The 24,211-nt window shown below is 44.1% G+C and overlaps 1 protein-coding gene across 2 annotated transcripts in view; it reads right to left on the bottom strand.

The window, feature by feature from the left end:
• ERBB4 (erb-b2 receptor tyrosine kinase 4) overlaps positions 1-24,211 on the bottom strand; it is a 608,029-nt gene that overhangs the window by 371,662 nt on the left and 212,156 nt on the right. For both annotated transcript variants that reach the window (XM_027678007.1, XM_027678006.1), the window contains exon 2: positions 4,663-4,814. In XM_027678007.1, the coding sequence (XP_027533808.1) occupies positions 4,663-4,814 (152 nt within the window). The remainder of the gene's footprint in view (positions 1-4,662; positions 4,815-24,211) is intronic.

Here is a 24,211-nt window from a genome sequence, read left to right on the forward strand (position 1 = left end):
GACAAGGCAATACCCTTCTGTCTCTGCGCTCCCCTTCCCGACTTGTCTGTTCAGACTGCAGACTCCCTCTGTGCCAACACCTCCACTCAGCTCTGCTGCCAGAGCTTTCAAAAGGGTCTGCTTAGCCCTGTTTTGCTATAAAAGACCAAAAAGCCTTAAAAAAAATTAGTTATGGGGTTTTTTAACCAGAAGCAGTTCTGAATGCCACAGGGCCAGGCAGCATACTCTGCAATCAGCTCTTCCTGTGGGTGCTCTGGCAGTCCTCCATCCTTGAAGGGGTCTGTCTCACGAAAACTTCCTCCAAGAATACAACACAACCAGAAACAAAAAAATATAAAGCCCAAATCACCAAATCCCATCTGCCACACAGAGTCTAAATGTGACTCTAAGTGCTAAGTTTGGGCCGGCCCAGGTTCTCACCAAGCACAGGGTTACATGTGCTGACAGAGGGAAGATGGGGTTCTGCATGTCTGCAGTAACTGCAGCGGCTGCAAAGCTGCCCACCATGAAATGCCCACCCTGCTAAATGGCAGGCAGGCAGCTGCCACTGTAGCTGTGCCTGAGGGTGCTACACAAGGACCACTGAGGTAAACGAAAAAAGGATTTATAAAGCAGTGCAAGATCATTTTTGAAGGCTGTTGATTGCAGTTAGAAATAAGTTTCATAATCATTTGGGAGAGTTATGGCAGGGAACAGCACAGAACTTTAGTCATGTCTTCAAAAATAAATAATCTGAATTGGTTAAATAAAATTCAGGCACAAGAAGACAATTTACTGACTGTGAATTACTAAAAGCCAGGGGATTAGTCAAAGATAAGTCTCGTTTAGCAAATATGTTTAAGAGAACAGGATTGCTTGCAGAAGATTGTTTTGTGATACACTAATTGTGTATTTTATTTCGAAAACTGAATATGGAGATGTTGTTAAGAAATATGAACTGCCCTCAATACAAACTGTCACCTTTACCAAGTGAAACTATAATAGGTTCCTACTTCTGAAACCAAACAGTCGCTTGCAATATGAACGATCTGAGTGCACAATCTGAGCTTATCTCAAGATTTTTTTTCTCGAGTCCAAAGCAGGGGAGGAAATCTCAGCTCTAGCCTTGAAGAGACTCAAGACACGCACCAGCTCAACCAGCTTATCTAGAGCAAATCTTTACAGAGCAAATCCTAGTGTAAAAGCCTGGCCTGTGCAACTGGTTAAAGGATGCCGGGGGTTGGGAAGCAGTGGGAGATGGAGCCTGACCCCTTCCCACTGTCACTGCTGCCTTGCAGGGTAAGCCTGAACACATATTTGTCCTGCCCAGTTCAATCATGCTCTTAGAAACAGCAAGTGCCTTTCCATACTGCAGCACCTACATCAGTGGTGAACCCACCTTGGCCAGGACAGGGAGGTGGGACTCCAGCAGCCATGTGCTGCATTAACCTAAGCCTCATTTCATTGCCAAAGCTGGCAGAAGTAGGACTTCAGAGGCTGAATAATCCCTTTGTACATTCTCTGTGGTTACCTTAAGCCTCAAATGAATGACAAAGAAAGATGGCTATCAGCCAGGGTCAGAAACATCTTGCCTTGCTCAACACTTATGCTTAGACAAAACTTTTCCTCTGCACTTCCTACTGAGTGTTCCTTTCCTCTGCCATGACTCCCACATTGTGGCCACACTGCAGGGAAGCACCGAGTAGCAGTGACAGAGTTGATGGAGCTGGAGGGCAGCACATACAGACCACAAGTTCATATTGCAATTGCTCACTCCTGTTTTGGCCACCCACAGCCGAGTAATACCAAGACTGTAACACAACCAGAAAGTCAAATAAAATACATTAAATAAACACAGAAGATTTGTAGTCCTGTTCTGCATACATACAAGAATGTTAGGAAAAAAACCACTGGTACATGCAATCCTTTCTTACAGAAATGAAGCTCCTCATGGTCTGGAAGCCATGCACTAGCTGGCAGGTCTGGAAGTTTAAGGGGTTGAGCACTTCAATCAGTGACAGACAGCCCCTTTTAGTCTTAATCAGTAGATATCCAGAGAGCTAACTCATAGACATAAAGCAAATCAACTTAGGGAATAAATGTCTAAATAAATGAGAGATGCAATGCTGATCTTTAATGTTCCTCTGAAGGGTAAATAAAATTATGGGGTTTTTTCACTTCAATTCATTTATGCTATTTGTTTATTACTGCATGATAAAAAAGGCTCAGCGTGCCCTCGCTTGGTCTTCCCTCTTTCCTGGAGTGAGAGGCTGCCCAGCTAAGCTGAGCACTAAGGAGAAGGCAGGTGAGCACACAGAGCCATGGTCCTCATCAGCTGGGCACGCAGAAAACCCAGGGATGCTCCAACACCTGAAGTTCTTTTTGTGGAGGAAGAGGGCAATTACTGCAGCAGAGACTAAAAACCTGGAGCAGGCTGAAAGAGCATCATCTTGCACAACAAGTTGACCATATTTAAGTCTGAGAGAGACAATCAGCCTTTCTCCTAGTTATCTCCCATCTGCCACCTTCATTTGGCCATTAAAACCATTTTTAATATGATAAAACAAGTAATACTGCTTAACTAATGAATGTTGAATTATTGGTGCAAATGCGCCAACATTTATTTATTTATTTGCCTCCCCAAGAACATGTTCTCCTCTGTTTGGTTTTCTACTTTAATGACTACAATTTATCATATTAACTACACTTCCAGTTTGCTGAGTTTTGTTTAAAGTTCTGCTTTTTTCTGCTGAGACATCTGTGAGAGGGCAGATGCAGGTAAGAGAAGCAATAAAACTAATAAAACAGTGATAGTAGCTGTCACCAAAAAGCACAAGTGCCCGAACCACCTTCATTTACTGCACACGGCCCTTCTTTCTTGTTCTCATTTGCTGATTTTACTGCCGTCTTTCCACCAATATTTTACTCTGCTTGTAGCAGCTCTCCACAAGGAACGTTAATTCCCTAATTTCCAAATAATTTGCTTTCCCTACCTACCAGCGGGCAGTGTAACAAAGAAGGGAAGCCAAAGCGGAAGAACTGTCTGTGATGAATTTGAGCCACGCACGATGGCCCAGTCAGGGGTTTCAGGAGGCATCTGAAGCTGCAGCAGTGCCTGAATCAGTGCAGGGATCCTGCCCTCGCAGGAGGCATCTATCTGCCACCTGTCTAATGCGGTGGGAAACGCTGGTCCAGCTGCATCAAGTCTGTATCTATTTCAGAGCACAAGCATATGTGTTTTCTCCACCTGTCACAACTGTGAAATGTATAGATAGCATTTACTTCCGAGGCATTCATCGCTCAAATTAACAAGCAACCTGTTAGTCTGAGTGCAATTAGCACCCCAAACTTTATTCCAGACGTATCTGGTAGCTGAATTTTGCTTGCAGATCTTTTAGCAGCCTGGTGTACACTTAGAGTAAAAATAGGTCGATGTATAGAATGACAGTGCTGTGAAATCCCCAACAAATTCCATGTGAAGCAAAGCTAAACACGCTGCTGGGGAGTTGGTTTTGCCCTTGTTAGAACCCATAGTGGAAGGTTCACATTTTTTACAAACTGGAATTGAGCACTTGGTTCACCCGAGACGCAGCAAACTGAATGACTGAGTGTAACCCAACCTGCTGAGGCTGACTTCCGCTGCCTTCTCCTGCTGCCACATTTAAACTCCACCGCTCCCACTACGTGCTTTTTATGAAAATGCCATTTACATACAGACACACATCTTGCAACACGACATCAGCACTTTGCAGAAGTACAGGCGAGCGATACCATGTGATGTGAGCAGTGTAAACCCTTATCTGTGTCACAGCTTAATTTCTTCTTTTGGAGAGTACAATCAGCACAGACTGCAATAACACTCTTGTGGGCTGCCTGGCTACCATGGCCCTCAGACCTGCACACCAGTTCTTCCATGTGTGCAGCGATCTCAGATGCCTACCTGGATCACTTCTTTACTGGGATATTTCTTCAAACATAACTAGCTTTGAAATGCCAAATAACAATGGGCTTAAATTCTTTTAATTTGGCAATCGCCTTTCCCTCCTTGTGGTTGCTAGCACAGTAACAGGGAATGTACAAACCACATCAAAATGTTCCTTCATAAACCTAAAAGCATGACACTTACTCAAAATTTGATGTAAAGAGGAGTGAGGGAGTGTGCAATCCAGGTTCCATAGTGGCAGGACAGCCTTTATCTATTAGAGATTTCCCCTGGACGCTGAAGACTTAATTAGGTTCATAACTCTAGTCTCATACAATCGCTTTTTTTTTCTTTTTCTTAAATGCTCCACAAACATTGTTAGCTTGTCTGACAATAAGTCCAGATTTTCTTAGGATTGGCTTCTCCAAGCCTCCATCTGCATGATTCTCTGACCTTCCCAAGCCCCACCTTACCGGCTCCATACCTGAGGGCAATACACAGTGAGAGAGACCTGCAAGATGACACCTTTCTGTGCAGTGTCATGGCTTTCTCCCCCAAAACCTGGTTAAATCTAAATGACTCATACTCAGAGCACTTGTCACAGCAATGACATTGTTCTTATTCTCTGCACATCTCTGACATTTTATCATCCTGTCATATCACACTGGACCTGGTGGGAAGGACACCTGCCCTTCTCCAGCCCAGCATCCATAGCTGCTCCCCTAAGAAGGCAGATAGAAGGAAAACAGAAGTTTTCTCACCCTCAGGAAGGAGAGGTCTCTGTTGTGTTCGATGCTGGTGATCTCCAGGTTGCCCATAACTACCTCGCAGTTCTCATAGTACTTGCGCAGGGCTCGATACTGCTGCTCCAGGTCAGACAGGGAGCTCAGCTTGTTCTCGGTGCCAGCACACACTGCAAGAAACCACAGGACAAACAATCAGGATGAGTGTGGAAGAGGGGCACAGGAGCAGAGAAGGAAATATAGGTTGTATACAGCAATACGGGTAATTGCAACAAACAGCCCTGCACAAATTACTTGAATATCAGCAGTAGAGATGGGAAGGTACAAATATGATCATCTCAGCAATTTAAACACATCTCACCAAATGGATGAAGTGCTGCTATTTACCACCAAACACAGAAATGCAGGAAAAGTGCAAAATCATTTGGCCTCAGCACCTAAAGGGCCAAACCCAGGCTTCAGCAGATCCCTACCAGTCCTGCCAGTGACAGAATCAGACACTGGACAGAGACCCTCCAATTGCAGACTGAAGGATGTAAGGCTGGAGAGACCTGTGCATCCAAGCTGACCTGGATAATTTAGCTTTTTCCCTATTCTGAACAGTCTGTTGGACAAGCCAAGAGCAACTTGACCAGATTTATATTCAACACTGTTTTCCTCATCGCTCTCCTTAAGACCCCAGTTCTTCCCAGCTTTATGCAAATAATAAATAATAAATAGGAGAAAGACAATAGTGACAAACACATTCAGTCCCAGGCTGAATGTACAGCAGAGATATGTCAAATAAGCACAGAAACACCATCTTAATACAGTTTTCAAAGGATGACCTTTAATATTATACTACTCTGTTCTACATTTTGAAGCCGAATTCAAAGCTACCACAGAATCTCAGCTCACCTCAGTCCATTAGTCTGTCACGCATCATACAATGACCAAATAAATGAGAGAAAGAAACATAGAAGCAGCATTTTAGAATAGCAGCTTTTCATGCAGTGTTCAGCCTGCCAGGTCTGCAATGCTGCCTAAATGGTCAAGTGTGGAGCTGGGCTAGTTTGGAGTTTTTTTGCATTTACTTTTCCTATTAATCAACAGCTTGTGGGTTGTTCTTAACTGTGAGTAAATTAATCTGAGTACATCAAAACTTTTGAAATGGGCATTATATTATGCAAAACAGGAGTCACACCAGAATAGCACTTCTGGAGCCATTCCCATTCCTGGATTAGATCAATACAAACAAAACTCTCCATGACTGGAGGCATAATCAGTAAAATTGACTAAAATATGCACTTCTGAATGATGCAGGTCCTTTTTATAAATATCAAAAGTAATTAGGTTTTGGAGCAGTGCTATTATTATTGACTGTTTTGCTTACTACATCCCCCAATCCCCCCCCCCCTTTTTTTTTAATAGAAATGGGAACAATTCTCATCTCTGTTCCCACTGTGGTCTCTCTGCTGCAGAGCAATCTGCTCTCGTGCCAGGGCAAGTTGAGCTTCAAGCAGCCTCTTGGCAAAGGGCTTCTGGAGGCAGGCAGAAACCCATGAACTGCTCAAAGTTTACTCCCAAGGAAACTCCCTCTGCCCTAAAAATGGCAGCAGAAATCTGTTCCTGCTGAACTGTAACTCCCCACCAGGGAGGGCAAGCAAGGGCTGGTTTCATTGCAAACCATTCACAGGACAAAGACTCGATCAGATCGTTTTTGGGTTCTGTGTTTCTGGCGGCTAAACACAGACCAAAGCTGAACAGGCATTGCAAAGACTTCTTCTCAAAATACACATTTGGTCTACTTACCAAAGTAAATACTGTAATATTACTTTATTTCTCTCTATGATCTGGTAATAGTAAAATTTCAAAGTTCTCACTAAATTCAAAAACTTGCAATATTTTACATACGTTCATTATACTGCATTGAAGAAAAAACTGCTTGGTTTGCTCAGGTTCTAAAGTAACAACTACCTCCTCATTTGCTTAATTTAAACCACAAACATTCCCATTCTGAATATTTTCTGGTAAAATCTTACTAATTAGAGTAAACTATATCTAAATAAGAGTTTATTTATAATATTTTTAATAGCCATTTTGATGGAAAGACATGGTCAAACTGGGACCTCACGTAGCTCTGTTGTACTAGAAATATCTGGAAGGATTAACCACTGCTACTAGGAGACAGCACATCTTTCTTTTTGAAATACAAAGCCCTGTCCTAGTTCATATTTACAGTTTTATTCAGAACAACCTCGAGACCTGTCCTACAAGCATGGCCACCCTTCAGGGAGACACATGCCTGGCCCTGCCAGGACATCTGAAAATGCACTACCAATTACAAAATGGGTTTGTTTGCTTCATCTTTAAACACAGCAGCATCTATAACAACAAGACTGACCACGTTTCCAGGCAGATAAGTATTATTCTGTCTTAAGGCTCCCAAGGACTAATAAATAATTTCTGTTCCATTTTGCAATCGGTGCTAAGGATCAACATAGCTCAGAAAACAATTCCAGCAGCTCAGCTAATAAAGCTATATACTGCAACACTGATATTGCGTGTTGCACACCCATTAAACGTTTCCTGAAAGCTAATGCAGCCATTTGTTCGCTGTGAGCAGGCAGAACACCTGGGGCTGCCTCTTGCAAGAGGATTCAGCGGGGGTGAAGTCAGCCCAGATGTGAAACTACGAGTTTTCTTCAGCTGAGATTAATTTTGTACAACCAAACCACTGCAGTAACTACTCCCAGCTATGGAAATCAATTCTTTTTGGATAAATAAAACCTTTAAAGCAAATTTAGAATAAATCATGCTGATCCTTCAAATTTTTCTCGTAGTAACTCCAAGCACTTAACGTGTGTCTTAAAAAAAGCAGTCCCCTCTGGTCCTCTGTTACACAGAACACCTCCTTGTGCCAGCTCACACCTGGGCCTTTGCTGCCTGCCTGATACGTGGCAAAAAGTCTGTGCAACCCAGCTCCTCTCAGCCTGCTCTGCCACAAAATTTTGGAAACCAGGGAAAGTCACTGCCCGGGGTCAATCCTCCCAAACCATTGCATGACCTGGCCTGGCTTTTGCAGCTCTGGGCTGACTGGAATGGTCACCTCCCCTCAACGACAACAAAAAAATTTGGTTACAGATTGCCTCAAATCAAGTCACATACCAAAAGTGATTATCCTACATTGATTGCAGGGTGTTAAAGTCCATGCTTTTTTCCATCAGTATCCAATCAGCAGAGCAGTTGATGCCAAAACAGTACTCGGAGTGGGAGAGAGCCTTGACCAGCAGAACAAACTGAAGTCCCAAAGTAAATGTGGGTATAACCAGGGATCATTAATAATCCATTATTACAATAAGTCATTAAACTGTCTCAGCTTTACAACATATACTTTTGATGCATCTGATAATTATGCCACATTCAAAATACAAAAGAGGAAACTATGAAAGTATTTAAGAAAGGCAGGTAAGATAATTCATCACTGGCAGGGGGAAAGGCTGGGACAAAACCTCACATGCTTTGCAGGGAGTCCTTTAAGACAGAGAGATTACATATGCTTTTGGCAAGTTTTTTAAGGCAAATTACAACTAACAGGGTAAAAAGGCACTCCTGCCATGACAGAGAAATGCTGCTGCCACGGACAATCAAAGGTGCTCCTGCTTGCCCACGGATGCCACAGGGAGCCAAACCTGGAAGGGACACAGGCCAGAAAGCAGGCTGTGAACTGGTAGTTAACAAGTTTTATGCCCCATTTTGAGCCACATGTGGCAATTTCCAGCCACTCCACGGCACAAATAATTGTTTTGGGTCTGACTTGCCAAGGTAGTTAAAAAGCACTAAAGTAACCGCATTCAAAGTGGGAGCTGAGCAAGAGTCACACAGGATTCCCAGTCCCTCTGTCCCTGAGCTCAGCACAGAGCACAAACATATCCCACTCATCTTCCTGGCTCATCTCTTAAAACAGTAAGAGGCATTTATGTGTTGTAGAAGCTTTTTAAAATTAAGTGCCAAAATAATATATATTTGCAGGGATGTTCCAGCTGTATATCGGCATAAACACGAGCACAACAAAATGTAATTCCTTGTCATGCCATGCAAAACCACCATGATCTATATTTCATGAACTCTCTTCAAAGCACTTTGTTGTATATTGTTAGATGTATTATTTTATATAGCCCCAGAAACCCATGAGCGGCAAGAAAATAAAGGCTGTGTGCTTTAACTGTTCCTGCAGCACAACCTTTCCTGGTTAATAAAAAATACTCACTCCCTGACTCTAACAGAGGGCAATGAGTAACAGCTTAAGATGTGCTGCCAGCCTGCAGCTTTTCTAACTGTTGAGCATCTCTGGGCTCTGACCTGCTCAGGAGGCCTTACAGAGGCATCTCCATGAGGAAAATGCTTCCGTGCTTGTTTCAATGCACACCCAGGAAAATCAGATGCCCCCATATGTTTTCTCCAAGTCTGGGCGGGGGAACCTCAGTCTGACAGCCTGTACCAGGTCACCAGTGTGCCATGAAGCTGGTGACCAACACACACTTGGCCATTCCTGCTCTTTCCACGTTCTGACAAGCCTCACAGAGAGTTCCTCTGCGGACACACCCACCACTAATGTTAGCCCAAAGTTGAAGAACATGCACCTTCCCATCTGGGAAGCCTCAAAAAAGCAGTGACTGCAACTGGCCAAGCTGCCAAGCCTGTGGCCACTTCTCATCTACACCCCACACATGGGCAATTCTGAGTGGGCGCTGGAGCAAAGCACTGCTTGGCCATCACAAAAGTGAATTTCAGGCATTACTCTCACATTCACAAGTAATGTTCAGTTGTTTACTTATTACCAGCTACATAAAGTGACAGTTTCAGCTCCTAATGGTCCCAATTACAGCAGTAATAATCATCTGTATTGAATTGAATTTATGTTTTTCATCAATATTCATACACATGACTTGGAAATTAATTTCCCATTGACTTTTTTTTTAATAGCAAAGCCAAATCATTCGGATGCTCACTCAAAGGTAGCAAATAATGGAGACATTTAAAAATGTCCGTTAGCTTTTGCTTTTTAGCCCATTATTTTGCTATGCTCTGTTGATGATAAATCTATATGTTAAATTAAGAAGTCACAATTGACTCCATTGAGTTCTGTTTCTTGTAATACTAATGGATTTTATAACCCTCCCATCTCAACAGAGAAGCTAACTTTTGGGACGAGATCAACTTGCTTAATTTCTTATTCAACCCCTCTCTGGATTTGCCTACAACTGGAGTTACTCAAGGAGAGTGAATCCCAGTATCTCCACCATGGTCACCCCCACTTGAAATACCAGTGTCTCACTCCTTTCCTAAAGTACATTCAGAGAAGCAGCAATGAGGCATCCTCATAATCAACTCCAATATCAAGCATCTGAACATATCTTCCTTCAAACCATAAAATATTTATTATTATCTCTTTGGCAAGGATGCAGGAGGCAGCACATTTGCCCTGCACCTGTCTCCACCTGCACTCAGCACAACTTTCCTTTGTCAATCAGTCTGTCCAGTGGGTCAAAAACACAAGAGGAGGCTTAAACTCTTGGACTCACTGGTTTTAGGAGAGTGTTTATGAAAGGAGAATTACACATTCCTTCATCCCAGAAAGGATGATCCCAACAACAGTCAGCATCTCTTTCTAAGACGTTCTTTTCCTGCACTTCCCAGTTATTTACTTAATTAGCTGTGTTTTTACAGACAGCACAGTCATCAGGGTTTCTTGAAAGGTAGCTAACAGAACTGTTTATTAATAATTGCAAACACTCGTGGTAATTTGTTAAGACCCCCAGATGGGGGGGAATGCTCGAGCCCCTTAAGGAACGACTAATTACCAGGAATGCCACAGCAATCCCCATTCATTACTTTATGCTCCATGCTCTCAGCAACAGCCTCAGCACCCTGTCACTCACGCACATGCACAGAAGGGGTAAACATACTTTTAATCCTTCCATTATTATCATACAGCTCTCCTTGAATGAGCTGCAAAAGCCCTGTATTTTCTTGTAATTAGGCATGTCCTAATGAAGCAAGGGCTGCCTGCTCTTACAGTCTCGCAGATGTTTCCCATGAGAAGGCAAAATACTCCTTGAGGTCACCAGCAGCTTTTCCTGTAAACCCAGTGGTTTTGGAGAGTGTTTTAAAACTGGGGGCTTTCTTTCCCTAGGTGGGAGACTGTAATGATGGAGAGCATAATTTTCTCTGTCCTCCTAATAAAAAACTCAGCTGGCACAAGCATTTTCCTTCTGCAAGGTCTGCTCTACCCTAGAAAATTATCATCCCATTTGAATCCAGTTACAAGCAATCATGACTGCCATGAACCCCTGGACAGCCACAGGGCCAGGAGCACTCAGCACATCCATCCAGCAGCCGTTCAGTCTATCAGGGATGAGGTGACACAGCACAGGCTGGCCCATGGCAGCTGTGAGCCACACCACTATGGCTTTAATCCCTCCTACCTGCATGCAAAATTCCAAACGGCCCAGAAACACAAGCTTGGTAGTGCTATTACAGAATCTTAGAATGGTCTGTGCTGGAAGGGACCTTAAAGACCATCTGAGTTCCAATCCCCTGGCATGGGCAGGGACACCTTCCGCTAGACCAGGGTTCTCCAAGCTCCATCCAACCTGGCCCTGAACACCTCCAGGGATGAGGCAGCCACAGCTTCTCTGGGCAAGTTGTCCCAGCACCTCAACACCCTCACAGTGAAAAATTTCTTCCTAACATCTTAGCTCTAATATTATTTTTTTTTATTTCCAAGTTAAGCTCTCCACAACAGCTAAATCAAGTCAAATAAAAAAATTAACTAAAATTTTCATCCAGACTTTCCTTCACAATACTGTAAGGACACTGAAGCCCTTCCATAGCCTTTCTTCTCCACAGCATGAAGAAGCAGACCCTGGGTTGATAGTACCAGGAACCGAAGCATTAATTCCCTGAAATTTGCCCACTAAACTCTCAAATATAATTTCATGTGCCATTGTAAAAGCTTCCCAGCACTTCTAGAAAAAAATAACAGAGGGACATGTTATCAGCGTGGTCCCACCTCCAACAGAGGCTGATCATATGAGACCTACAAACAGTAGCTCATTCCCAGTTTTATGAACAAGAACACAGCTAGGCACAGTAAAGACTGACAGTGATTGTAACTTCATCAAGGAGGATTAGCTACGTGTGATAACACCTTCCTCAGCTGATGGCACCCTCTCCTTGCACTGAACTCTGCAAAATCTCTTTGGTGGATGCTACACAGTGTATTTTACTGATGTACCTTCCTGTTCATACTGACTAAAAAATGGCATCCAAATGTTGTCTAGATTTACACACTAAAACTTGAAGGATAATGGCCTGTGCTGGCCATGTCAAGCCGTCATCATCAGCTTGTTTTATGCCAGTACTTCCAGCATTGTTTCTCTTTCAGTTTTGTCACATATATGTTACAATACAGCAACTGGAAAGGAAAAAACAGGAAAAATGTTCTGCAGGAGCACAGCTATCACTAAAACAAGGCAGAAATTAATACGAAATGTTTTACCAATGGTTCTTCCCCCTCAGATCTTTGTACCAAATTTTTTTCTCTGGGTACTTCTCTTTCCCTTTTTCTCCCTACTCTTCACAGACACACACACACACACACACACACACACACACACACACTTCCTTTCCTTATTTCATTCTATTTTGAGGATAAATAGTTGCTTCTTAACTATAATGTAGGTACTGGACTTGACAAGCAATTAAAGCAAACAATTTCCACTCATCTAACTTTGCCAAATTAGTCATCTACCATCTGCTCTATCATCTGGCTCTCCTTGAGGTCTTGCTGTGAATCTGGAAGCACTCACTCTGACAAGGAGGCAGCAGATAAGCCTCCAAGCTGGCAGGGAACCCGAGGGATGGAGGTGACACGGGGGCGACACGTGGCACCGCGCTGCTGACCACCATCCTCATCAGGCTAGCTTTGAGGAGGTGCTCGTGGCTCCATTGTTCACATTGGCAAATTACCAGCACTCAAGTTGTGACAGAAAAACATTTAAAATTAAAAGATTTCTTGCACGGCCACTTACACAGCATGGTAGCTTAGGAAGAGTGTGGGGTTTTCATACTGGATGCAAAAAATAATTTATTGAAATATCTTCAGCATTTGCAAGTTACTTCTCGACAAAGTACATAACCTTAAGAAGGAACTAAGAGATATTATCTAAGGACAATTTAAGAGGTCTCTGCTTCCAGCATCTGGCTTAATTCAGGTAAGGCCACATTTGGAGACAATAAAAAGTTTTTCAAGTAGCTCTGAAATACAATGCTGGTCTCCTCTGCCCTCCAGCTTCTGAGCACTAGTAGGACCTTTTCCTTCTACCAGGCTTCCAGTTTGGACTCCTTACTGGGTCTAGCAGTATGATCCAAATATCACCAGCACCCCTTTTTCCAATGACCTATGCTTCCTCCCCAAGGAAATGAAACACCACTCCAGAGTGCAAGTTAGTCCATACCAATGTTGCTGTTGCTCCAAAACATCACACACAGGAAATGCTCTCCCCATTACAGACCAACCTGTGACTGCAAGTAACTGCAAGTGACTGCACTAGTCAGTCACTTCAGTGCAGCACCCAAAATTAAGCACATGAATCTAACTCTTGATGCCAAGAACCAAACTCCTTCCCTCTACAGCACCAAAGCACAGACCATTCCCAATGCCTTCTAAGATTAATAAGTTTGTGGATAAATGAATGTAATACAAGGCCACGTGATCTTGGGCAGCTAAACACAGAGCCAAGTGCCCAGGTCAAGGCCAAAGAGGGCACAAATATTGCTCTCCCCACTTTCCAGCCCTCACTTGTCCCAAGTCCTGCTCCAGTACAGCAGCAATGCAGCCTGTTTCCCTCCATCACTGCATCACAGTGTATCCTGGTTCCCTACCAGGGCAAAGTGCTGGAAATCTCCAAAGCTCTCAGCAGTGGGAAGGATTTGGGTTGCTTTTTCAATGCCAGGGGAAGGAGTGTATGGAAGATGATGAACCACAGACCACAAGCACCAGGGGAACACATTCACAGGTGGGAGTGGGGGGAGCACAGGGAAGCCAGGCACTTGGACAGGGTTTTTGTACACATGCATTCAACAAATACCAATTTGGTGAGGGATGCCAGTAACATCTGCTGTGAGGTTGGCCCAAAATCATTTCCCAGTTCACAAACCAGGCTGCTTTGCTGGGGACATGAAGTGCTCTTTCCCCCATGCAGTGCTCTCCCAGAGGCCCAGGGCTGTTCAGCTTGCACAGAGCATTGCCATGGTGCTGCAGTGGTGGCTGCTCTCCCCAGCAGCTCCTGCTGCTCCACTGGGACTCACACAGCTCCATGACAGCCCTGGGCCTTCGCCTGCCTGCCTTCCTTTCTGCTTTTCCCTTCCCCACAGGGCCCCTGAATACTGCAAGCATTCACTCAACTTAAATGCATTTTAATTAACATTGTACAAACACACGGAGTTGGTGCGTGCACAAGGGAGCGCATTCATTCAGCTTCTGCCTGATTCTCAGCCCAAGAAATCCAGTGGGAGCACTGGCAGCCGCTGCGGTGGGAGCGGGATTGCAGTCCTCACTGCCTCACTACCCTATTTAAAATACTCTTGGCAAGAAGCTCACAAGCCCTCAGGTCCTCCTTACTAGTATTTAAGCATCGTTTATGTAAAAGATGTGGCTCAGAGATGGTAGGTGGGACAGGTGCTTTTATATCTCCTAATGTAACTGTGGGTAATTAGTCACCACTAAAGCACACAGCAACAACCGAGTAGTTACAGCATAAGCACAAGCCACTTGTGACATATAAAAGGTATTTCCCCAAGATCTCCCACAGAAATCTCTCTTGCATTACATTAGTAATTATCACATAACCCAAATTCCACCTAGTAAAAATGACTAAAATAACTACAAAATTTAAACACCAAAAGAAAAGGACTGCTTTAGGGAGAACAACCTCCCCAGATTCTAGCATCCCAGCAAGACAAAACTGCAGAGGGGCTTAAACAAAAAGTACCTGGAAAAACACTTGGGAATTAAGAAAACCTAACATCTCATGGGGAGCACCTGAGATGGCCATGCTGGTGCATGGGTGTCCCCATGACCAGGCAAAAACAGACCCAACATTTTGGTGCTTCTTTGCCCAACTGGTTCAAGGTGACTGTGCAATATAGGAGAACGTGACGACTGAAATACCCTACTTCAGCCAATATGCATACAGTTTATTTTTCATTGATGAAAATAACAGGCTCTCAAGCAACATGATAACACTGTCAAGCAGGTGGCAGAATCCAGCTCGTGTAAGACAGCCAAAATGGCAATTATTGAAACCTGGAAGTACTGCAGATGAGGGGAATGGCATTGTGGTTGGAAGGAGTGGCAGGGGCTGTGCTGAGGCCATCTGGGCCTGCAGGTGGACACTGCACCTTGTCTGGAGCCAAAATACGCTGGGTGTGGGAATAGGGACACGTCCTCAGGTCTGTGGTGGTCGTATATGCTACAATCATCAAGTCAAAGAACTAATTTAAAGTGCTCTTTTACACAAACCTTGCTTAAACCACCGGTTGTGGTACACTACGTAATAAACCCCATCTTATTAAACCCCATTCTTTCAGGTACCAGTTTACAGTCAGGAAAAAGAAAACTTTCAATAACTAAAGTCTACACAAGAACCTTTTTTTCCTTCTATATGCTACACATAAAAACATCCAGCCCAGTCTTAAGCCAGTACCCTGCTGCAGCTGACGCATGTTTTACATGAGCAGCGGGATGCTGAGCACGCACGGCTTTGCCTCTGGGAACGCTCACGAGGGCAGGCACAAGTGAACACCAACCCCCCACCTTCTCAAACCCACGTGTTTTGAACCAAGTCCTTGACCATACAATTTCAATTAAACATAATAATAATTAAAAGCTAAATAAAAGCCTGAGTACCCAATAAATTCTTCCAAGGCCACTGAAGGCTTCAGCTCTGGTGAACAGCAGCACAGTGACCATAACTCTACCACCAAGATGATTTTCCCATCGCTAAGAAAGTAAAGGGACCACTTTTAACCTCACTGAGGCTGTTGGCATAAGCTGCTATTAAATTGCACAAATGGGGCAGAGGCAGGGCTTGCATTTGAATTTATAACCTCACTGTAAATGAGCAGAATATTCAAGGCAAATGCCTGCAGTGCTGAAGCTTCTGCCTGTTTTACCTGGGAGGGGAGAACTGCGTGTCTGCCTTTGATGAGCTCCTCAGTGCGTCTCCTTGATTCTTTAAAAATGAGCAAGCCAGCAGCTGAAATCACAGACTGACTTGCCCCTCTTCAGACAATTCCTACTGAGCTTTTGTAAATGGTTTCAATTCCCAAGGCTCCAAGGGGACATGGGGAAGTCCACGCTGCACCTCAAACACAATTTCCCTGCAGTTGAATCTGGCAAAGCAACTTCAAAATCTCTAATTGTTTTCCTCAACCAACCTATTGCACTAACCTAAGGCATATTTATTTTTTATTTTTAGCTTCATGTACTTTCAGAAATCATCCCAAAAGGTAAGTTCTTAACAAACCATACTTGTAAAAATCAGGTATTATAAATTCTTTATAGATCAGTTTGCTCAAATATGCTCCCTGTTAATGTTTGCTGTTATTTCTGTTGGATTTTTAAAATGCACTTCATATATATTTTATAAATGTTTGGTTTATACCTGCCCCCCATCCCCAGAGACTGGCCTTAAACTTCTATCCATTGATTGTAACAATATCAATTTGTAAAGGTCAACAGAAAGCTTCTCTGACAGCTGAACTCAGAAAGCAATTTTTAAATGAGCTGTTTCTCTTCCCCTACAAAGCAAGATCCAACAAAATCAAAACCCAAGGTCTTTATTTCACAGGCCTGACCAGTGGCTTTGATAGGCTTTGTATCCCTGATGGCCACTGAACACTCCTTGGAAATCTGAGCTCGTTTGAGGGTCTTAAAAATAACATCTGAAGAGGCAGGTTTATAAAGAGAGAGAGAAGAGAGAGGTTTATGAAAAAAACAACATTAATTTGTTGCTCCTCCGAAAGTCTCTACAAACCTCACATAACAGAACTCCAGGGATCGCCACACAAACGTCACCACTGTGTGGGTTTGGCCTCATGCATTCCTTTATCGTACATGAATAACTTACATTTTGCACTAAAAAAAGCCACAACCAGCTGGTTAGTAAAAAAACAGACTCTGCCAACTTATTTTGATGCTTGGTTCAGATTTATACTGAGGACACATTATTTCATTTGAGGTTGGGATCAAAAGCCTCTTCAAAAGGCTTCCATCCTTTCCCCCATCCCACAGTTTACTAAATATCTCAAATTCATGACCACTTAAAGTAGGGCTATGCAATTTATGACACTGTAATACATGAAGAAAACCTTCCATAAATCAAAGAAAACAGTTATATAAATGAGCATAAAAGTGCAGGGAAATGTCACAAGATAGCAATAAAGTATCTTCCAAATGGTAAATCCCCAGAGCAGAAGCACCATTAGTTTAGAATCCTCCACTCAGCAACAGCAGGACTGGTTAATCACTTGAGCCATCAGAACTGGAGCTTGCCTCCCCCTCAACAACTATGGATTCAGGCTAACCTGCACACCCTTGGCAGGGAATCGGGGAAGGCAGGAGGAAGCAAAGGCCACGAATGCACACCTGTGCTCACACCAGCTCACAAAACCTCACAGGTTTTCCCTGCTGCTGACTATGTGGATCACAGAAACCCATCACACAGAGCCGTTCCCACCTATACACGCACATGCATGCACCAGCCAGGTCTCCTCTGCAGACGTGGCAAGAAAGGTGCTTTAGCAAAAAGACAGCAATACAGAAGAGGAACAAACCTTACTTGGGGAACAAACTGCCCAAATCCATCAGCCATAACACCTCTGGGGTTCAAGGAGGCTATGATGATACCAGCAGCCCCGGGATGAAGTTGTAACAGACTCTGGAAGAGCAGGGGGAAGTAGGTTTACCCTGCACACAGCCATAAAGCCTTTCACTGACTTCCCAGCTCAGGCTGCTATCTGAGATTGGGTCATTTTCCTCCTAACACTACCAGCAGAATAGACATGTAACAGCAAAATGCCAAAGAATTTTTTGGGATCGAGGAAAGGCAATGCCTTGTAAAATACTGGAGCTGCCCCAGGAACAGTCTTGGCAGCACCAGGGGGATCCATGGACAGATTAAAGCCTCAGTTCAGTGGCATATGGAGAGGACTGCAGGAAAAAATCTCTCCAAGACTGAGTGTGGTGTGGAAGATTCCCACCCCAACCACCCATGATGATTCTCCAAGGGATTCCCTTTTCATGCTGCTTGCTGCAGAAGGGCTTCAGCTGAACAGTCTGGAGCAACCACCAGCCTGTGCTCTTGGGCTTATTTCTAATGTCTGCACACAAGACATTCCCCAATCCTTTTCAACTTGGAAAATTCCCAAGACTATTCCTGACCTCTTAAGAGGACATTTATGCGCACCTTTATCCTGCAAAGGGTAACCATTAGCTCACTGTTAAATTAACATCTCCCAGTGATGTGCCAAAATCATCTCTTTTCTAGTTCTTAACCCAAGGCAAGGGGGACAAAAAAAGAAGACACAGCAGAGAGCTGGTTGCTTTTTTTGAAGATGTGGATGACACGTTCCCACAGACCAAAAGCAGCTTCTTATTCCTGCCCCTCACACAAAGATTACAGCCCAAAGACGGCCTCACCTGATTTTAATTTCACAAACAAACACAGAGGAAGACAGATGAATGACAGGTGCCTTGCTCCTCCTCACCGGGAAGAAAGCAACAGGCACGTTCTCAGCAGCCTCATTAAGAAGAAAAAGCCAAGAAGCAATTTTCCCAACACAAGCCCTCTGCAAGGAGGCTGCTCCCGGGGTCCCCATTTCATTAATACCTTTCTCTTGCTCACTCCACTAGATGATCCGGTTCAGTTGATCCTGGGAAACGAGCAGGAGGTGGAGGTGGGAGGGGGAGCCCCAGTGGGGGGCACAGGGCACCCAACATGTGATCCCGTCCCAGCCTTGTGCCAGGGGCTTTGGCCGCCTGCTTAAGTGATGCGGGAGCACGTGCAGCTGGAGCAGCTCAGAGCAAATTTACCCACTGCAAAACGTCCTTGGAGCTGCCTCCCTGTTACGGGTAAGTGGTAGTGAAGGTCAGCAAAGCTAATTTGATGGTAACGAGCCTGTCTCTGCACCACTCGCAGATCTGGTGGCCCTGTCCTTAAAAACACCCACCCCTAAAGTGCCTCGCAGGGCACAGAGAAGTTCCCAGGAGCAGGGCTCCCCTCTTTTCTCTCCACAATGCTGTGCTTACCTAATGCATTTGCTTTTTACTACATCCACAGAAAAGCACAATCCAGCTCGGGCTGCTAGGAACAGCTTAATTAATAACAATTAGCTGCAGCACAATTGTGATTCAGGTGGCGTTTTGGAGCATGAAGGAGAAACTTGACACTTTTGCTTGTGTGCACGGATATAAGAAATTCCAGGCAAAGTTAATGGAAACCGAGTGGCTGAGTGACGCCAAAATTCAAATGTACTGTAAAATTACTAAATTATTTCAATGTCACAGGAAGGCATTGTGCTACTTCCAGGATTATTAGCCCTTGGAGAGTTTTAATAATATTTGGTCAAACACCTCAGGAGCACATCACTGGGATATTTTAAAATCACTGGGATAATATAAAATACTTTTGTATTTTAGGAAGGGTGGGGGGGAGGAAATCCCTGTTTGCAGCAAAGGGGAGGCAACAGCCTTGAAAAGACCCATGGGGCGAGATGCCAGCAGGTTGGTGGGCTTGCAGGGTACCAGCTCTGCGCTCCCTGAAGCCACCTGGTCCCTTCCTGGTGGTGGATGCCTTGGAGGGGGCCTGGCAGTCCCCTCCTTGTCGAGGAGAAGGACACTTTATGAAATTGCAGCTGTCTAAAGCGGTCGAAACACCTGCCAGTCACGGCAGGTTTATTGGCCACACTCCCCGCAAGGGGGGCTGCATCTGAGTGCCTCCACTTTAATTAGTGTCACCGCAGTCAGATGTAATTTATGTTTAAATATACATGGGTAATAAGAAGACAGTCCCAGCGACTACTTTCAAACAAAAGGAAAAAGGTGGAGGCTTCAAAACTTTCTGCTGGAAATCAAGAGAAATTCTCAGCTGGAAAATTAGTTGACCCTGCTATTAACAGAGAGTATTTTCTGGCTCCTGGAAGGGCAGCTGGCATTGTCTTCTTAAAGATAAACCAACAAAGGATAAAGTGACCACACAGGATCAGGCTTTGAAAGCACGGAAAAGCACAGAAACGTGCACCCAGCTTGCATGCTAAATGTGAGCATTAGGAGGGTGTTTGTGCAAGGCAAACTGGGCAGCTCCAGGGATGCCTGCAACACTCAGAATGAAAACTGCACACACGTTCTCACATTGATTTTCACAAGGCGGCTTGTGGCTTTGCATGAAGCCATCGCCCTCATCTCAGGAAAACAAATGTCCTGTATGGACTAGCAAAGTACATTTATTTCCTGGCAGAAGAGAACATACCACAGCCATCTTGCAGACAGAGGGAATTGCACGTGGCAGTGCTTGGCCTGGAGGGAGTATGTTTGGAGACTGTTCTGATACGGGCGTGATGCAGCTAGAAAACCAAGTATGTCAGGTTCCTTACCAACATGGCATTTTCTAAAAATGGGATTTTCTAAAGCAGGTAGACTAAGAACATGTAGGCAAAAACTGGAAATGAAAGAGGGTTCCTCCTGCCCCTAAGACGAGCCCCAAATCCTGCCTCAGCAGGGCCCTACCATCCAGGGGAAAGCTATCATATGCTCAGGAACATACACTTTCCTTATCACTTACAAAATCTAAGCCATCATGTGGTAAAAATGTGTCTCAAAGTATGAAAACTGTTCCAGGGCTTCTGGCAGAGCCTGCAGATACATGGGCCAAAAATATGCTTCCCAGCAGAACAAATCTATCGTAGTTGTCCCCAGCATCCCCATCCTGAGAGTGCACAGCTGCCTCGATGCCACCGGTGCTACCCAAGGCTCAGTAGCCAAGGAAGTCGAGATCACCACATCGTGAACTCACCAGCTCATCTTCACATCTCCTTTTGTCACATGCAGCTAGAGCACGGCACCAGCCTTTAATTTCCTCTTAGTGATCTGCAAGATCCCTCCCTTTGCCATGACAAATTCCCACCAAACTTGCGTTTGGCAAAATACCTAATCAAGACAGCTGGTTGGGCATCAGTCTCCTTCCCACTGGTGGTGCAGGATGAGAAAAAACAGTGTTTGATGAACAGCTTTGTGTCCTATTGTGTTACCTACATCAGGCTGAAGGGCCTGGGGCTCTCCACACCCAAGGAAATGAGACGGCAGAAGAAAAATATACACCTTACAGGTTATTTGGACTCAGAGAAAACTTACTAGAACTTCTCAGGCACCTCTCAAACTCAAACCAAGGCCTTGTGAGAACATGCTACTTGCATGTCTGTAGTCATTAATACACTAAATACTCCTGCTTAAGAAAAGCGCTGCTTTTGGTGCAGCTGCCTTGCTTGTCCTCAAGCATGTTTCTTCCCCAGGTAGGTAAAGCTGGGCTTGAACTTGAAATTAATTGCCCCTGGATTTTGTTCTTTGTGGCCCTACCCTTTCTCAAAGGTGGCAGAAATCCCCCAATACAGACCCCACCATGCTGTGCAGATTTGCCATTGGGAAACTATAAGCACTTGCTAAAATTAATGGTTGTCTGTTACCCTTGCCTCTAGGTATTAAAGGAGGCAAGTCTCTTCCACTGGGCTAGAAGCACCACCTAGAAAAATACGGGACCTGAAAAATTCACTGGAGAGTGAACCAGTCTGGGGGTGCAGAGGATGCATCCAGCTCACCTGGGAATGGGATACTCATCCCCTACTTCAGCAGCAAACACTTCCCTAAATCAGACATATACCATGCTGAATCCTTCCTCTCCCTCCCCTCTTTGCTCTCACTGGCTCTATATGATTAATATCACATCAAATTTGTCTTTGTACAATATCCCACCAATCTTTCTTTGTGTAATGTTCGCTTTACATCAGGTGACAGTTTTAGTGATTCCTCCTTTATTTGCATGTCCCCTTGAAGAAGCTTCATTTCTCCTTATAATCAAGTCATTAATTTTCACGAAAATCGTTCCCACCCTGAGATGGCTGGATTCTAATTTGTCTCTGTCACACAAGTGACAAGTATCACCTCATTGCCATGCTGTGATGTTCCTCCACATACCTGTATTTGAGTGGGAAAACAACCAAGATTAGTTTTCCACAGCCATAACTGCTTTTCTCTCAGTTTAATTCTATCATGATCTTTCCTTCAGGTACTTTGTAGTAATATTATACAGCTGCTTGATTTTTACTTGAAAACACATCTTGTTCATGATTTTTTTGTAATGGGAGAAGTGGAAATGATGGTCCCAAAATTACTTTCTTTTTTTTATCTTCTCTGCATCCCGTTTACCAACAGTGTTGACCACCCTGGGATGTCAGGGCACACATCCCCCTATTGTCAGACTGATGCCTCCTTCCAAAAGCTCTTCCCCTTCCGTGATGTTGTCAGCACATGGATTTTCACATAACAAGAGCTGAATGCATCATGGCAAAACAGTTTATGCAATCTGAAATCCCACCTGGCAGCTCCTCCTTTTCCTACTGTTATTCCAATTACATCCCTTGCTCTTCCTCTTTTTTTTTTTTTTTTAATCCAAAACTATCCTCCCTAATTCTGGGCCACCAGTCAGGAGAATCCTGAAATGCTTTTAGGAAAGGTAACATGAAGTGTGGCTGCAAAGGGCAATGGAGATTTGCAACTCACTTCCTTTGGCACCTGCCTTTTGTTATCAGAACAGCAACACTACTAACTACATCCCTGAATTACTACAGCACTTATACATCTCAGTCTTAAGTGTACCAGGAATATGTGGCAGAGGAACCAAAGGCTGATAGTCAGAGTTGCCAGACAACTCTATTGTGGCCACTGGACCGTCCTTACCTCTCGTGTCCATGAAACTTTCTTCCAGCTAACAGTGTTCTGCCACCACTGAGCCTACCTGACTGCAAACAGACTTTTCCAGAGGAAAGGTTTTCCTTCATGATTCACAGGATATCTGTGATTCTCTTCTGCCATTTATTTTAAGGCACTAACTTGATATTACAATCAAAAAAGCTGGCTTCTCATAGATTTTTAAGGACACTGATTGAATTCTTTCTCATCTCATGCTGCTTCTCCTTGAGGAAATGTACTCGAACCACCTCTGAAATCATATTTGGAAAAAGGCTGGGGCTGCAACTCTTTCACTAGCTATTCCCAACACACAGGATATTAGATATTAACAAATTTCAATCCAATATAATTGAATAAATAAAATCTTTCACTTAAAGACAGATTATTTTTGCTTCATTAAGGCATCAAGGTTGTATGCAGACCCTTGAGGATTACCCTGCCTTCTTGATTTCCTTTCTGTTGTGCTTACTGTACCACCTGCTGGAAAACATCACCAAAAGTGATGGGAAAAGGGAAGTGGAATTATTCACAGAGGACCTGAAGACCTTGCAAGGTTGGGGGTTTTTTTTATTATTGTCAGTTCAGTAGATAATTTCCACCTATGGGCCTGGGTTTCCTGGTTATATATTCACACAATGCCCCGAGTTCACGTGGTAGTACTGAGCACAGCACTCCAGAGAGAGAGGGCTATTCACCAGGGAAGTCGACTGGTCCTTGCCCTCAAGGTTTTTTCCGGCAATGCTTCTCCTTCTTTATCTGTCCTTCTCCCTTATCACCTTTCCTTCTGCCCCTCCTCTCCCAGTGGTGCCCCAGCGCTGAGTTCATCTGCACCCTTCACACAGCCTCAACTACAGGGCCACTCTTCTTGCTCAGACATGTCCCCTCATGCAGAGCCAAAGCCACCCAGGTGAGGTAAGAGAAACCTTTTAACCAACAGCAACTGGCCCAACACACCCGAACCAGGCAGCACTGCGGGTTGGGAGGACTCTGCCAACAACCCAGCTGCTTCGGAGGGAAATCCAGATAGCACTGGGGCTGATGGCAGAGCTGGCCAAGGCTCTGATTCAGCAAATTCCAGAGGCACGGATTCAAATGCAAGAGTTCAAGACTCAGTAAACAGGAGTGAACTGTGACTGAAAGGATTGACTTTGTGCAATACCATCTCCCTCCCACTCCCGCTCTTACAGGCTGTTACTAAGTTGTGTGCAAACACTGATCACATTTTTCCAATCCTGTAATTGCACAGATCAATGAAATTCTCAATCATAAAAAGGCAAAACAGCAGACGGGTTCCTCAACATGGTTCATTGTTGCTGAAAAGAAATCAGAGTCTATCAAATTAATCATTGTATTTGAGTACCATTTCAAACCCCAACTTCAGGGAAGAAATTAATTAAACATTTATTCTAAAAGTTGTCTTTTGCATTGCTACCATGAAATTCTCCAAATGCATTTCAGTGTTTGATTTGAGAGGCAACACAAGAGATGTAAAGCATGAGT

The sequence above is a fragment of the Neopelma chrysocephalum genome, unplaced genomic scaffold, assembly GCF_003984885.1.
Source record: "Neopelma chrysocephalum unplaced genomic scaffold, ASM398488v2 Primary Assembly neopelma1_44, whole genome shotgun sequence".
In the NCBI taxonomy this organism is placed as follows: Eukaryota; Metazoa; Chordata; class Aves; order Passeriformes; family Pipridae; genus Neopelma; species Neopelma chrysocephalum.